This window comes from Pollicipes pollicipes, unplaced genomic scaffold (assembly GCF_011947565.3).
Source record: "Pollicipes pollicipes isolate AB1234 unplaced genomic scaffold, Ppol_2.1 Scaffold_3805;HRSCAF=4461_pilon_pilon_pilon, whole genome shotgun sequence".
Classification (NCBI taxonomy): Eukaryota; Metazoa; Arthropoda; class Thecostraca; order Pollicipedomorpha; family Pollicipedidae; genus Pollicipes; species Pollicipes pollicipes.
This window is the reverse complement of record NW_023596378.1, coordinates 71,081-85,424: the sequence shown is the minus strand read 5'-3', so window position 1 is coordinate 85,424 and position 14,344 is coordinate 71,081. Positions and strand designations below refer to the sequence as shown.

At 51.8% G+C, this 14,344-nt stretch overlaps 1 protein-coding gene across 1 annotated transcript; it reads right to left on the bottom strand.

Moving 5' to 3' along the window:
* Nucleotides 1-1,798: 1,798 nt before the first annotated feature.
* Nucleotides 1,799-8,813, bottom strand: LOC119093006 (guanine deaminase-like). Its single transcript, XM_037215899.1, has 3 exons — nt 8,745-8,813; nt 4,393-5,382; nt 1,799-2,311 (listed from the first exon to the last, which is right to left on the bottom strand). The coding sequence occupies exons 2-3, from the start codon at nt 5,372-5,374 to the stop codon at nt 1,953-1,955; spliced, it is 1,341 nt and encodes a 446-aa protein (XP_037071794.1). The 5' UTR covers nt 5,375-5,382; nt 8,745-8,813; the 3' UTR covers nt 1,799-1,952.
* Between the last annotated feature and the right edge of the window lie 5,531 nt (nt 8,814-14,344).

The window sequence follows — 14,344 nt, the reverse complement described above, 5'->3', positions numbered from 1 at the left end:
TACATTTTCTTCAGCTATATTTCAGAACCAGGATAGTTTGGACATTTGCACTTCAGTACAGCCATATGGCTTATATGCTCCACTAAGCTATATAAGCTCTTATTGGCTATCACAATCAGTGAAAGGGCTGGTCTGAAATTGTCTCTGCCTACAAAATGGGAAACAAATAAACAGCATAAACAGGAACTGGATGAAAACATAAATCATGGTTGTGAGCATGGTACCTAAACCACATAAATGATGCCCAAGGAAATAAATATGTCATTGGGGCTTTATGATGCACTTATAAAGCCCCAATGACATTTATTTCCTTGGGCATCATTTATGTGGTTTAGGTACCATGCTCACAACCATGATTTATGTTTTCATCCAGTTCCTGTTTATGCTGTTTATTTGTTTCCCATTTTGTAGGCAGAGACAATTTCAGACCAGCCCTTTCACTGATTGTGATAGCCAATAAGAGCTTATATAGCTTAGTGGAGCATATAAGCCATATGGCTGTACTGAAGTGCAAATGTCCAAACTATCCTGGTTCTGAAATATAGCTGAAGAAAATGTAAAGACACTGGTGGTGTGCACCTGTATCATTTCTGCAGAAACCAAAGTGCTTCTGGGAATCTCATGTCCTGGCTCCCAAATGTGGTTGAAATGTCATGGACAACATGCATTTGTATATTTGGCTACACCTCTTCTTGTCTGATGGTAAAAACATGTGGCTAGGCTAGGAATGAAGTTGAAAAATCTTCATTCATATTTGGTTTGTATAGCTTTGGTTGATAAAGCACAGCTAGGTTTTTTCCATTTGACCATGAAACGTCCATCAGTAGGGTTGCACTTAAGGGATTTTAGTGTGCTCCTTCTAGCACCAGGAGCCTTGCATGGTCATGAGCACAGGCACACAGGTTTGTGCTTTTGAAGCAGTGTTGTGCACCAGAGCACCATGCTCCAGCTTGGTGTCAAAATATTTGCCCTGCATGAACAGAATGCTGTGGAACTTCTTTATTTGCGCTTTGAATCCTATACTTTGCAAACCGGCCTTTTTCTGTCAAATTGGGTAGCAAACTGCATGAAGCTGATAAATTTGAATTTATTCATCCCAGGAATACTTGGTATGCAGTATGCAAGTTCACAGGGGGTGAAAACCACAAGGAATGCTCATGCGTTCCATTTAACTGCTTATGTCGTCATCACACAGCATGTCGGTAACTTAATACATTGCATTAGCGGTGGTAGAAATATAATTGCAACACAACTGATGCATGTGTTCAGCTCTTGTTCAAATGATTTGTTAAAACTAATCTGCTGGCCTGTAGCATGTGATTTTGCATTGTCCAATCATTTTTTGTTCATCTTCATGCAGTTAGTATGTAGGTCTTGTAGATAGATGATCTTGTATTTTTCACAGACATGTTCATAGATGTGCTCATGACTAGGCTGGTTCCCTGTTAGCCACGTCACTTGATATGTGAATGTCAGTTGACACCCATGCCTGATGGCGTGGGCTGAGTCTCTCCCCCCATCCAGACTGAATGGTTAAATAAAAGAATGTACAGAGCATGAAATGTTTGTTTACTAAGCACAAGCCAGCTGATGTTCTAAAAAGTAATTTAAGTCTAAAGTGTAAATGCCTTTTAACCTATTGCATTACTCCTGCCACCATTTCGACCTTGCATTAGGCCACCATGCCCGCGTGAACTTATGATTTGCCAAACACATAAGCGTGTGCATCCAGAAATATACACATACCAAGTCATCCACATCCATAAGCGCAGTGCTGCACGCAGAGTTCACTCTGAAAAACGCCGTGTGCAATGCTTTCCCGTTCTACATTAACGGACAGGATGACTCGCGGCCTACGCGTGACGACAGGCGAGCACCGACCGCATCGCTGACGCGTTTCTGGGCCCCCGTGTGACATCTGTGGGCGGCGCGGAGTTGATTGTGGCGTCGCTTCACGCGGTCCGCGAGTGGACCTCCCTGCCGGCCACGTAGACCTTGGCAATGTCGCGGCTGTCGCCCAGGTAGATGAACTTCTGCAGCAGCTCGTCGGGCGAGTGCGGTGTCAGCAGGTCCACGTCCGAGTCGTCGCCGCCGAGACTGACCAGCATCGCGTCGAACTGCTTGCCCGGCTCGAAGTTGCCGATGGAGTCGGCCAGGCCGAGCGCAGCGGCGCCGCCTAGCGTCGCCAGCCGGAGGCCGTCGCGAAATGTCAGCGGCTGGTAGTCGTCCCGGTAGATGGCGTGCACGTTGGAGGTGTGCAGGGTGGTGCGGATGGCGTCCAGCACGGACGGGTGATAGCCGCCGGACATGTCTGCGGGCGGGGTCAGGCGGGGTCAGCCGGCGTGGCCGGATGCGGGCGCTGCGACGCCGGCCCGGACGGGCGCGGAACAGCCTCTGATGGCCCCGGCCAGCAGGTCATAGTCCCGTCATTAAGGGACGCCTCTGGCCATTGAACAGGCTCTGACTGCTCATAGGCTTCAGTTGCCACGAGGTTGCCATAGGCTTCAGTTGCCACCTTTTGTCATGACTGGGTACTTGTTCAAGGCCCCGGGGGATTTCTGGCCACCAATGTGCTCGTCTGGTTATTGTGACTCACAGGTCCCTCAGTGGTCTGTGTGATCGCTGGAGACGATGCAGATTAGCACGCAGCAGGGCAGGCATGCGATCAGTTCGCAGTCAGTCAGTCATGTGGGGACAGCTAGTCCAGGGCAGTAGCTGCTTACTCGGATGGTAGCAAGGCTGGAGCAAAATATATATGAAAGATGGGCCTTCATTCTGTGACTGGGTATTTGCAGGAGTATCCCCGGTTGTATGGCTTTTGTCACCTTGTTTTTCTGTTGTTGTTTGGTGTCTGAAGAATTTGCGTTCGCCTAAAATACTGCGATCAGACCTTACCTGTTTTAGAACTGGCGGCGAAAGCCAGGTTCACAAAAACTGCACTGTGGGTCACGGATTGGAATTCGAAAGTTTGACCAGCTTGTGCGCAGGTCGTATTTTGTCACGCAAACTATGGATGTAGATGCCTCGCCAATGCCCTCAAATGCCTTCCCGCGCGTGCAATTAGCCTTCCTAGGGGAAACAATGTTGGAACAGACTATTATTTACTAAGCTTGCAGTTTTGTGTGCCGGGCGACATAGGTGTGTCAGTAGGTAAGATCGTACTCCAGTAGAAAACAGCTGTGGGTTTATATCTAGCATAGAAACCAGCACATTAACATGTCTTTCAATTGTATTATGGGAATTGAGAGCGCATAAGGTCCTCCATCCCTACCCCGTCCCCCTCTCAAGTATACACCGGTCGAAGTCCATCTTTGTTCAAATTATGTGACATGAATACGGACAAGTTGCGCTTTAATGTTTGCGACCGAATGAGCCTCTGAATTTTATCATCTCCGTGATGATAAGTGGCTAACATGGTAACATAATTGTGTGATGGCTAGGTCTTAGGTTTATCTTTTTGGTTTGGCCCTTCCGCTCCTAGAATTGTTGCATGATGATCAGGGTTTGGGACTCCCGGTTCGTGTTTCATCCTCTGTTTTAGTTTTCCAGCCTTGTGTGCGGCCGCTAGTGTCATTACGTTGTGCGTAACAACATGCTTTCCGGCTTGTGCTTCCGCACCTCCCGAGTGGCAGATTAATGTTCCGCAAATTGTATGCCGGCGCGGCAGAACGGGCCAGACGGTGCAGGGATCCATATCGGCGCATCACGAATGAATGTCACGCCATGGTGCCGGTATGTGGGTGCTGCTGGATGACCTATCCTTGGTCTGTTTTGTAACAATCACTGACCGCCCATTCCTGTCCGAACAATTTATATATGGAATGAAGCATCCTGCCCGTTGTGTGTGTGTGTTGGGTTGTGTGGTGTGTGCGTGTGTGCGGGTGCGTGCGGGCGTGCGTGCGGGTGCGTGCGTGCGTGCGTGCGTGCGTGCGTGCGGTGCGTGCGTGCGTGCGGGCGTGCGTGCGTTGCGTGCGGTGCGTGCCGACTTCTCCGTTATATACGTGAGTAGTGATCGAACTTGTTTCTGTCTGTGTCTGACGGTGACAAAGTCGTCCTCCGCCTGTGCATGAATATCGAACTGCTTGCACTGTGGCGTCATCATGTGTGGGCACATGACGCCTGTGCTGAGGTATACATATTGCATAATGATTGGGCGGGCACTTATACATTTAGGCAGGCATGTGTCTAGGATCTGCTTATGAATGGCATCCGTGGCATGTTAGGAGGGCCGCCCGTCGAGACCAGTCCCTCACCAGGGGGAGGTTTTCCACACCCCTGGAGGACGGAAGTGGCGCACCCGCACAGACCAGTCCCTCACCAGCGGGAGGAAGAGAGGTTGCCCCGCCCTGACCGGCCCCTCCACAGTCCTGGAGGAGGGCCGCCCTTGCTCACCCGTGCCGAGGCCGACTTGCACGCCGGCCGTCTCCAGTCGACGCACGTCGCACAGACCCGAGCGCAGGCTGGCGTTGGAGTTGGCGCAGTGCGCCACGCCCGCGCCGCTGTCGCGCAGCAGCGTCAGCTCGTCGTCGCCGGGATGCACGCAGTGCGCCAGCACAGTGCGTGGACCGAGTAGGCCGGCGCGCCGGTACACGTCCGTGTAGCTGGCGGCCTCCGGAAACAGCCGGCGCACCATGGCCACCTCGTTGCGCGTCTCGTTCACGTGCGTCTGCACGTGCAGGCCGTGCTCGGCGGCCAGCTGGCCGAGGCCGGCCAGCAGCCGCTCGCTGCACGTGATGGCGAAGCGCGGCGTGACGGAAGGCAACACGAGCGGGCAGCGGCGCGCCAGCTGGCCGCGCGCGAACGCCGTCGCCTCCTGCAGGCTCTGGTCGGTGTCCTCGCAGTAGTTGGTCGGCGCCTGCTGGTCCATGCACGTCTTGCCGACCAGCGCGCGCTGGCCGCGCTCGCGGCACAGCTCGGCCAGCCGCTCGGTGGCCGGCCGGTGGATGCTGGCGAAGTAGGACGCGCACGTGGTGCCGTTGCGCAGCGTCCGATCCACGACGGCGGCATACACGGTGCTGGCGAACGCCTCGTCCTGGAAGCGTGCCTCTGTCGGGTACGTGTAGCGCTGCAGCCAGTCGAGCAGCGGCAGGTCAAGCGCCAGCCCGGCGTTCGGGTACTGGCAGGGGTGGATATGCGCGTCCACCAGGCCGGGCAGCAGCAGCTGGTGCGGTGACAGCTGCACCACAGCCTCGGCACCGGCGTCGAGCCGGCGTAGCTGCGCCGTCAGTCCGCTGGCCGGCCCCAGGTGCGTGACGCGGCCGCGCTCCACCACCAAAACAGCGTCCGGCAGCACCTCGGCCGCGCAGGCCGCCGTCGCGTGTGCGACCGTGCCCTGGAAGAGCTGCACGTCCGGCACGGCCTGCTCCCGCGACATGGTCGGTCCTGAGGATGGCGGGGCGCGTTACGTCACAGGTGCCCAGAAGATGGCGTGGCGGTTGGCGTATGAGGAGAGAGAGAGAAGAGAGAGAGAGAGAGAGAGAGAGAGAGAGAGAGAGAGAGAGAGAGAGAGAGAGAGGAGAGAGAGAGAGAGAGAGAGAGAGAGAGAGAGAGAGAGAGAGAGAGAGAGAGAGAGAGAGAGATAGAGAGAGAGAGAGAGAGAGAGAGAGAGAGAGAAGAGAGAAGAGAGAGAGAGAGAGAGAGAGAGAGAGATAGGAGAGAGAGAGAGAAGGAGAGAAGGAGAGAGAGAAGAGAGAGAGAGAGAGAGAGAGAGAAGAGAGAGAGAGAGAGAGAGAGAAGAGAGAGAGAGAGAGAGAGAGAAGAGAGAGAGAGAGAGAGAGAGAGAGAAGAGATAGAGAGAGAGAGAGAGAGAGAGAGAGAGAGACGTGCTGGCACGTGCGGGTTCGACTGAATACAAGTGGTGTTATCCTCGACTTTACGTCGTTGATAGCGAAATGAAGACAAGCCGGGCCATGGTTGGTTCACGCTGCGTTAATTCTTAGAAGTTTTGATCTGAGTTTCCGGCGTATGTGTGCAAATGTCCTTCAATCCGTTATTTTTCGATCAAGCGTTGCCGACCATCTGTTGAGGAGGTACAGATGGGCGAACATTGAGACGGGGATAGAGAGATGGGCAGACGAGAGATGGGTGAGGAAAGAGAGGTTCTCTTCCGGTGTTGTCGGCTGGCACCGCTACAGAGTTCAGTCGACCCATCTCGACATCACTTTGGCCACACCGGCCAACGAATTATTACCAGATCTCGGACGTAATCGCAGTCAGCTGACTACTGGAGACGCCTCGAGTGGGGGCGTGATGGCGACCTGTCCAGAGGTTACGTTGAGGACTGCCCGTGCGGTGCCGGAACATGGTAATACGGATTGGCCGGGTCACGACAGCCGCGGAACTTCGCGCTCTCTTGATCGGAGGCGGTCTTGCCCAACGTGCTCTGCTGTCATAGTTACCGACCAATTCTGGGGCCTCTTGGGGTGGACACGAAAACGTTTGGTATGGTAGTCGCGCATTTAAATGCAGCAAAGTTTGCAACGGTGCCCTCAATTATTACAGTAATGCTGGCCATGGCCATACTGCCCGGACAACTGGACAGAACAGAAACCTGCGTCATGCCCGCTGCTCTGCACGTGTTCAGGTTGTCAACATTTTGTTGGACATCAAATTTTGTTTCGTTGTATGCGTGCAAAACATATTCCTGCAACTTTTGATTTGCCCACCTCGTGAAGTATTCTTGGGCTACCGAGTAAATATCCTTGATATTTACTCTTTTTTTACATCAAATTTTTGTTTCGTTGTATGCGTGCAAAATATATTCCTGAAACTTTTATTTGCCCACCTCGTGGAAGTATTCTTGGGCTACCGAGTAAATATCCTTGGGTATGTCCTTGTAAACATCGAGGAATTTAGCACAGATGCTTTGATATCCTGCCGGTACAATGGTACCGCTGTGTGGAAACCGTTCGTCTTAACCGCCCGGCGGACGGCACGTTTTGGGCACACTCCCTGGATTTCCTTCCCAGGTGTCGCAGACTGAAGGCACTGGATATCAAGCATTGCACGTGCCTTCCTCGACCTGTTGGCTGTGATCAGATATTTCACCACGCCTGTTATTGATTTCCGAGGCGCCGGACACACACAGCGTGACAGTGGACTCTCGCCATGTATACGTTGGACGCGTGGGCCTGTGGCTGGCTGTGCCTGGTGCCCTACATTTGCCGCGTAGTCCACTCACCAACAAGCACGGGCGGGGACCGACGCTGCGGCTGGCGGGGCCGGCTCCCAGTCACTTCTGGGCGAGTTTGTCGTTGTCATGTGATTATCTAAAAATAAATCAATGTCCACAGGGCCCTGGTAATCTGTGCTAGGTGCGGACGGCCCGGCGTGAGCGTTCCGTAAAACACGTCCGACGGTCGTCCTCCCCCCCCCCCCTCCCCTTAACGACACCTTACACCCGACCTGTCACCGGCGTATTCCCCTCCATATTCGTAACTCCCTGAGCCACCCGAGCGTGTCACGCCGCCGGTGGCCGTTCAGCCATGACTGCGGTGCCACCTAGACCAGTGCACGGCTCCGGGAGGACAGTCGGGTGCGGCCGGCGCCTTCTGGGGTGACGTGGGTAGAGGGTAAAGCACAGGACGGTTGGCCTGGTTTTTTTGCGTCTGGTGTGGCCACCATATGATTCTGGGCTCTTCCGGAGTTGTCAGTTGGTTTAACAGGTTCGGAAGAAAGCTGACGAGGGTACCCGCTCGACGTTTGGACGTATGTTCGTATGTTGACGAGGGTACCCGCTCGACGGCTGGTATGTTGTCACCGGTGTCATTTCGTGCCCTGTGGTCGGCAGGCCCATTCGAGCGTTTACCTCCGAGGGCTGTCGCTAACGCGTTTTGTCTGTATCTGAGATTGTCCAGACGTGGTCGCTCCAGAGGCAGTCCAAGTTGGGTTCGTCGTCATGTGTGATCAGAAGATAAATATGCTCCAGGCTTAACGTATAATTAGATCATGTGCCGGTGCGTCCACTTGGGCATGCTTTTGGCTGTCCAAGTAGCCTTTTCCCTAATTTAAGTTGTGCCAATGGCTGTGTTCGTGCCAATTTCACAAGATTGCAATATTCAAGAATTACAAATAATGATGCATACTCAGGGCTCAAATCCCCGTGTATCGCGAAACGTCCTTCAGTCTTGTCCGTTCAGACTTGTCCCTTTAGTCTTGTCCCTCCGGTCTCGTCCCGTCGGTCTCGTCCCTTCAGGCTTAAACTTTCAGCCTTGTCCCCTGCTTCTCTCTGGACGGTTATATGTAGAAAATTTGCATACGGTCGCGCGTATCCTCCCGCCGGAAAGAGCCTTTCTAATGGGTAAACGTTCATTGCGAGTCTTTGCTGCATCCTCCTGATGTAGCGAGTTGTTAACGTACGTTACGCGGTATATGCACGGAATCCAACGTGTCATTTGGGCAGATAGTGCCTTATAACTTTTCTTCACGACGGACGGCTTGTCGCCGTCGCTGAGCGTATCTGCCAAATATGGCAGTGTGCGATCGCCCCTCAATGCTGAGACAGCTGCATGCGATAGTGGACGCTTCAGGTCGCAGGTAAAAACAGCGCATGATTTTGTTTCTGTCGTTTCGAGTCAACCCGGAACGGTCGAGGTGGCTGCCAGTGGATGACGGTCACGGCCCGTGGCGTGGCGGTCAGTGACCGGTCACGGCCCGCCGCCACTGACGTCACATCGCCGCCATCACACTGACGTCACATGTTTGGAGGCCGAGCGGGTCGGTGCGGCGCCGGCGTGGCGTCTCACCTGTGTGCGGTCCGGTCGCCGGCGCGTCGTCCGATGGCCGCTCGTCCCACACTCGACACGGTCACCGCGGGGGGCTGCTGTGCGTGGGTGGTCCGCTCCGCGATGACTCGGCGGTATCGGGCCGGCCGGCGGCGTCGAGTCCCGCCCGGCGTGACCGCTGCGACACCAGTGTGGCCGCCGCGCGTCCTGCCGCCAACCGCGCCGCGCCCCGCTCCCTGCAGAGACTGGCGCCTCCCTCTCGGGCCGCGCTCCCGGTCGACGCGGTCACCGCGCTCCGAAGGCCGACACCGATCAATGGACGTTTCAGGCGGCCGCGGCCACGGGCGCCGCGGCCGCGGTCGGTCGGGCGCCAGGAGTGAGCCGTGCGGCCGCGCACGAACCGGATCTGACGCCGTTTAAATGGACTCCTCGACAAAAAAAACAACTCGCAAATCCCATCTGTCGACTTTCGGTCGACGACTGCGGAATGACAACATATAAAAAAGGCGAAACGGCTAAATGGCTGCAAAGGGGCAAAGGGTGAAGTGAAAAAATTCGACACAACGAATTGGCGACATACAAAAGAGTCGACATGCCAAATTGGCGCACGGCTAAATGGCGAACTGCGAAAAGGCGACCTAGCAAAACATCAGCACGTGATGTTAACAAACGGCAGAGTGCAGAAATACAAAAGGGTGATATTTGAACCTGTGTTGGTGAATCATAACATGGAAAACGTGGACGCATCAAAATGCGGGCTGGCTGGCTGGGCGTTTTGCGGTGTGGCGTGGCGAGGCGTGATGTGGTGCGGTGCGGCGTGACCGGTAGTACGTGGCTGGAAGTACTGGGCGTGGCGGGTACTGCGGGGCATGGTGGGGCGTGGCGTGACGTGACGTGACGTGACGTGACGTGGCGTGACGGGTAGGACGTGGCGTGGCGAGTAGCGCGAGCGTGGCGGGGTGCGGTGTGGCGTGGCGTGGCGGGTAGTGCGCGGCGTGGCGTGGCGGGTAGAACGTGGTGTGGAATGGCGTGGCGGGTAGTATGTGGGTGTGGTGTGGTGTGGCGGATAGTACGTGGCGTGGTGTGGTGTGGCGTGACGTGGCGGGTAGAACGTGGTGTGGAATGGCGTGGCGGGTAGTACGTGGCGTGATGTGGCATGGAGTGGCGGTTAGTACGTGGCGTGATGTGGTGTGGTATGTAGTGGCGGGTAGTACGTGGTGTGGTGTGGTGTGTGGTGTGTGGTGGCGTGGTGTGGTGTGGTGTGGTGTGGCGTGACGTGGCGGGTAGAACGTGGTGTGAACGTGGTGAGGTAGCGTCGAGCGCGGGCAACATCACATTGGCGTCTACAGGTCTCTGAACCCGCGGGCTGTTCCAGTTGGTAGTTTGCATTTACTTGAAATGGGAAGCCATTCCTTTGCAGTAAGTTTGAATCTGTGATATTTTTAACTACTTTGTCTTTAATGTTAACCCTGTCATCATGTTGACACAGGGCCCTTCCATTGTCTCACTGTGGACCCTGCGATGTTATTTATATGTCGTATCATTGTCAGAGATCAGCGTATTGAATGTGTTCATTCTGATGTTCATCGAATTGCATTGTTCTTTGTGTCCCGGTCGATGCAAGAGGCATTACCACGAGCATTCGAGGGGTGCCTCCTGGGACCCCAGTCAGGTCCTCGTTCCACTGGTCCCTTTCCTGCGCAGCCATCCTGTGCCTCCACGGACAGCATCCACCTTGTGCCCCCACGGACGGCATCCACCAGAAACAAAGCACCCGTTCGTCGCACGACCTGTTAACTCTCGTCAGGAAGGTTTTTTAAATCCTCCCCACGATTTCAGCAAAGAGGTTTAAATGTTAGAAAGCATGAGTAGTCAACCGGTTTTTTTTACATTCGGTGATGACCCGCGCCGCTACGTTGCAGCGGCTGGAGAGACATGGTGGAGAGGTACGCGCCACCACCCAAGAGAAGATTCGACATCAGCAAGCAGAAGATACCGTTCTCCCGGAGATACCCCCGGGTGGGTCAGCAGTGTCACTGTTATGTGTCGCACTCAGCCTCTCTCCTGCTCTGGCCTGCGGTTGCGTCCACGTGGTGGCCGGATGACGAGTTGAGCCATTGTAACAACGCTTAACATATCCCCATATGCTACGTATTCGTCGATGACAGCGGGAATGACGTTTGCGCGAGCACGATGCCTTTATTGCGCAGATGTTACAGAATCGTGGATGGTGGTGGAAATATTACGGTAGAATCTCGTGGCTAGTGGTAGAAAACAGTGAGGATGGTTCCGTGAACTGGCGTTTCGGTAGAGTTTGATGGCTCCTGCTGGGACGCCTAGTTATTTTCATAGATATAAAACGCCACCCATGGCGAAAAATGCTCTGTACAACGTTCAAATTGCAGAAGTTCTGTGTGGAAAAGATGATATGCCAAGTAGCTTGCTTGTATTCAATGGAAGCTCTCGGGGAAACTATTTGTTCTTTAGCCTTCGGCAGACAATAATAGTGGAGAAAACAGATTCAGGTATGCTTGAGAAATATAACTAAAAATTCGTGTGCAATCTAGCATACCCATCTCTATGAGTCATTACCAGTTTGAGATGACCAGTTTTACGTTTCAGTCGCAGATGAATAATGCAAACCGGAGACAAAAAAAAAAACATGCAATATACCCACAATTTCGATACGATTGTGATACACCCAGGAACAACTATACACCTGTATGATAAGGATCCGTAGTGACAGTAAGTTGTCGTGTGGTGTGGTGATATTCAGAAAAATGCATTGAAATCATATCGAAATTGCGAGCGCATTGCATGATCCTTTTTCAACGGTTCGAACTACTTATCTGCCACTGAAATGTAAACCCGGTCATCTGTTTACGTTCGTTGTCTTAGAGGGATGGACATGTTAAATTGTATGTGGTGTCTTAGCTTTTTCTTAATGCGCGCTTGTGGTTAATTTCACCCTAGAACCTAATAGAACCACGGCTTTTGATTCTGCACACGGCGCACCGCTGTATATGTGACGACTAGCATTCAGGATTTCCAGAAATCCTCAACTTTAACATTTGAACAGCCCAGCACGACCAAACTCACAGCGTGCAAAATACCACGAGCGAAAATGTGCAGATATAACCATTGGACCGAGACAAAAATGTTTATCAAGAAAAGGGCAAAGGCTCGCGATGTAGCTGAATCCATTGGATCCACGGGCGCATCGGAGTGCAATAAGGCCATCCCCTTCATACCACGCACCAAATGCTGATGACTCCTTTGCCTGAAATCCTTATCAGTACATTCTTGTGCATGCATAGTTTACTCGTGCAGATCGTTGTCATTCGAATTGTTTCCCAAATTGACTTTCATCTTTTCCCTTCAACACCTCATCCTTTGACCATTTCCCATTCGATTTTTATTCCGGTCGACTTTTATCACTTTCAACTCTTTGTTCTTCGATTTTTTTTCCAATTCCACCTCAGTCTTGTCGATTTGTGCCTCAAAATGTTGTGCTTCGATTTTTTCGTTTGTGTTTTTCAGTCGACTTTTAACCCCTTTGACGTAAAGTCTTCTGTTTTTGTCCATTCCACTTTTGTCCCCGTCAACTTTTATTTCATTCGACTTTCTTGTTCGACTTTTTCATACTACTTTTTCCATTCGACTTCCTCCGGTCGACCTTTTTCCGGCAACCATACTGGGTATGAAGCCCACGATAAGTGGGGCGTTCGCGAGGATGCAAGATGAGGATGGAATGAGGAAAGAAGCGCGAATGCTAAAAGTCGACGATTATTGAACGAGACCTGCATAAGAAACGCGTGAGACGAAGTGCAAAATGTGCGGTTTTTTTGCTTGAACTGTGCGAAAATAAATCGGGGTCCAAGAGCCGATTGGCGATGGGGTACTGGCGAACTCAACGACTCGGGATTAAATCAGACTCGTACTGCAAGCGAGAGGCGCTCTTCCGTGTGTGGCAGAGAATGCTACCATTTAGTAATACGTAATCTTGCGCATTTCAGTCAATTTTTTGTTGTGTGCTGGTCATTCAGCGCTTTGTTATGCTTATGAAAAGGTAGCCCCATGAAATTAAACTGGCTTAATTAATGTCACATGCATCCATTCAGTGGATATTTACACACACCTCAGTGCACAACAACAATTTGATGAGCATGTATGTGGTGGTCCTGCAAATATCACATCCATTTTCACAGCACAGTAACAACAAACTCATTCCCACCGTTATTTATACAGCACATTTTGTGCAACTAAATGAAACAGCTTGCTATTAGCCTCAGTCCTATACAACATTGGTTTTTGACCAAAGTTGTGAAAAGCTCTTGTGCAACTTTCTCTTGTTGTACAACTGTCTTGCCAAGGTTGTTTTGTACAACTTTGGAGCGAAATTGTCGCACGCCGCTCGCGAGACACGCAAAAATAGGAACTAAAAGGAAATGTTCCATATTTGAAGACATTGAAGCAAGCATCATATATGATGACATAAGTTCATTTATCAAATAAAGATGTACTTTTAAATGGAAATGACTGCTCAAGATAGCACAATTTAATAATTTCTCCGCTTCGTAAGTACGCTCCTCAATACGTCATCGTTTGATTACGGGATCATACTCTGCACAACATCAATTGAAAGCCAATTAGTGGCTGTTATATCCGGATATTTTGCCCATCGACGCCAGATATGAGCGACTCTACAGTTATATTATTCCTGGCCTTGATCGCCGCATGTCTAATGGGGTGGCAGAATTTAAATGACGTTACTGTTGCCTCGTGGATGACTCGGTGGCCTTGAAATAGCCTCCAAAGATAGGCTGCACGTCTTTGCGTGCGAGTAGCTTAGAACCTAGAGGGGTCAGGCCTCGAGAATGACATGCCTGTGAACTGCAGAGAGTTATATTTTAGTTGGTTATTTCAGCTCAAGACCCCATACAGATGTGGACCACTGCATTCGAATAAAGCACCACTACTTTTTACGCGGGGGGCTGTTCTCTAAAGCCAAGGACAAAAAGGAAAATTGTATCAGTTTATGCAACTTGGCCAAGTGGCTTGGCTCTCAAACCCCGTGACTGGATCTGTTAATGTTGCCGGACGTTTACCATCCCATATGCAGAAAACACATATGTTCGTTGAAAAGAGCAGCATATCTACCAACCCGAGAGCAATCTCCCCTCACAATAAAAACCCTTGTTTTGCTCTCACTATCAACTAAAAATCGTGGCAGCTGAGCGGATAAATGATGAATAAATTTAACACACCAAAGGGCATATGACGCGCCAAGGTTAAGCTAGAAAGCTCCGGAGCACGGAAATCACCTAAGCCATTCATGATTAACCCAGTCCCTGTCCTCCACATCAAAAGTACTTGCCGTCGCCCATGGTCGCCTTAGAAGAGTGCCTTCGACACCTTACGGTGGCTTCTAGAGGGGTGCCTTTACTTTTTAATCAGAAGGGGCGCCTGCCTCCAATGACTCCTCCCCCCTACCCTTCTAGATCCGCCCCTGCATAACTACTACGCCGCTGGATTAAGTACAATTTTTGATAACAAAATTTTAAATATGAATCGCTTGTTGTCAAAATAAAGTGGCCAGATCCGTTGAGAAGGAATGGGGG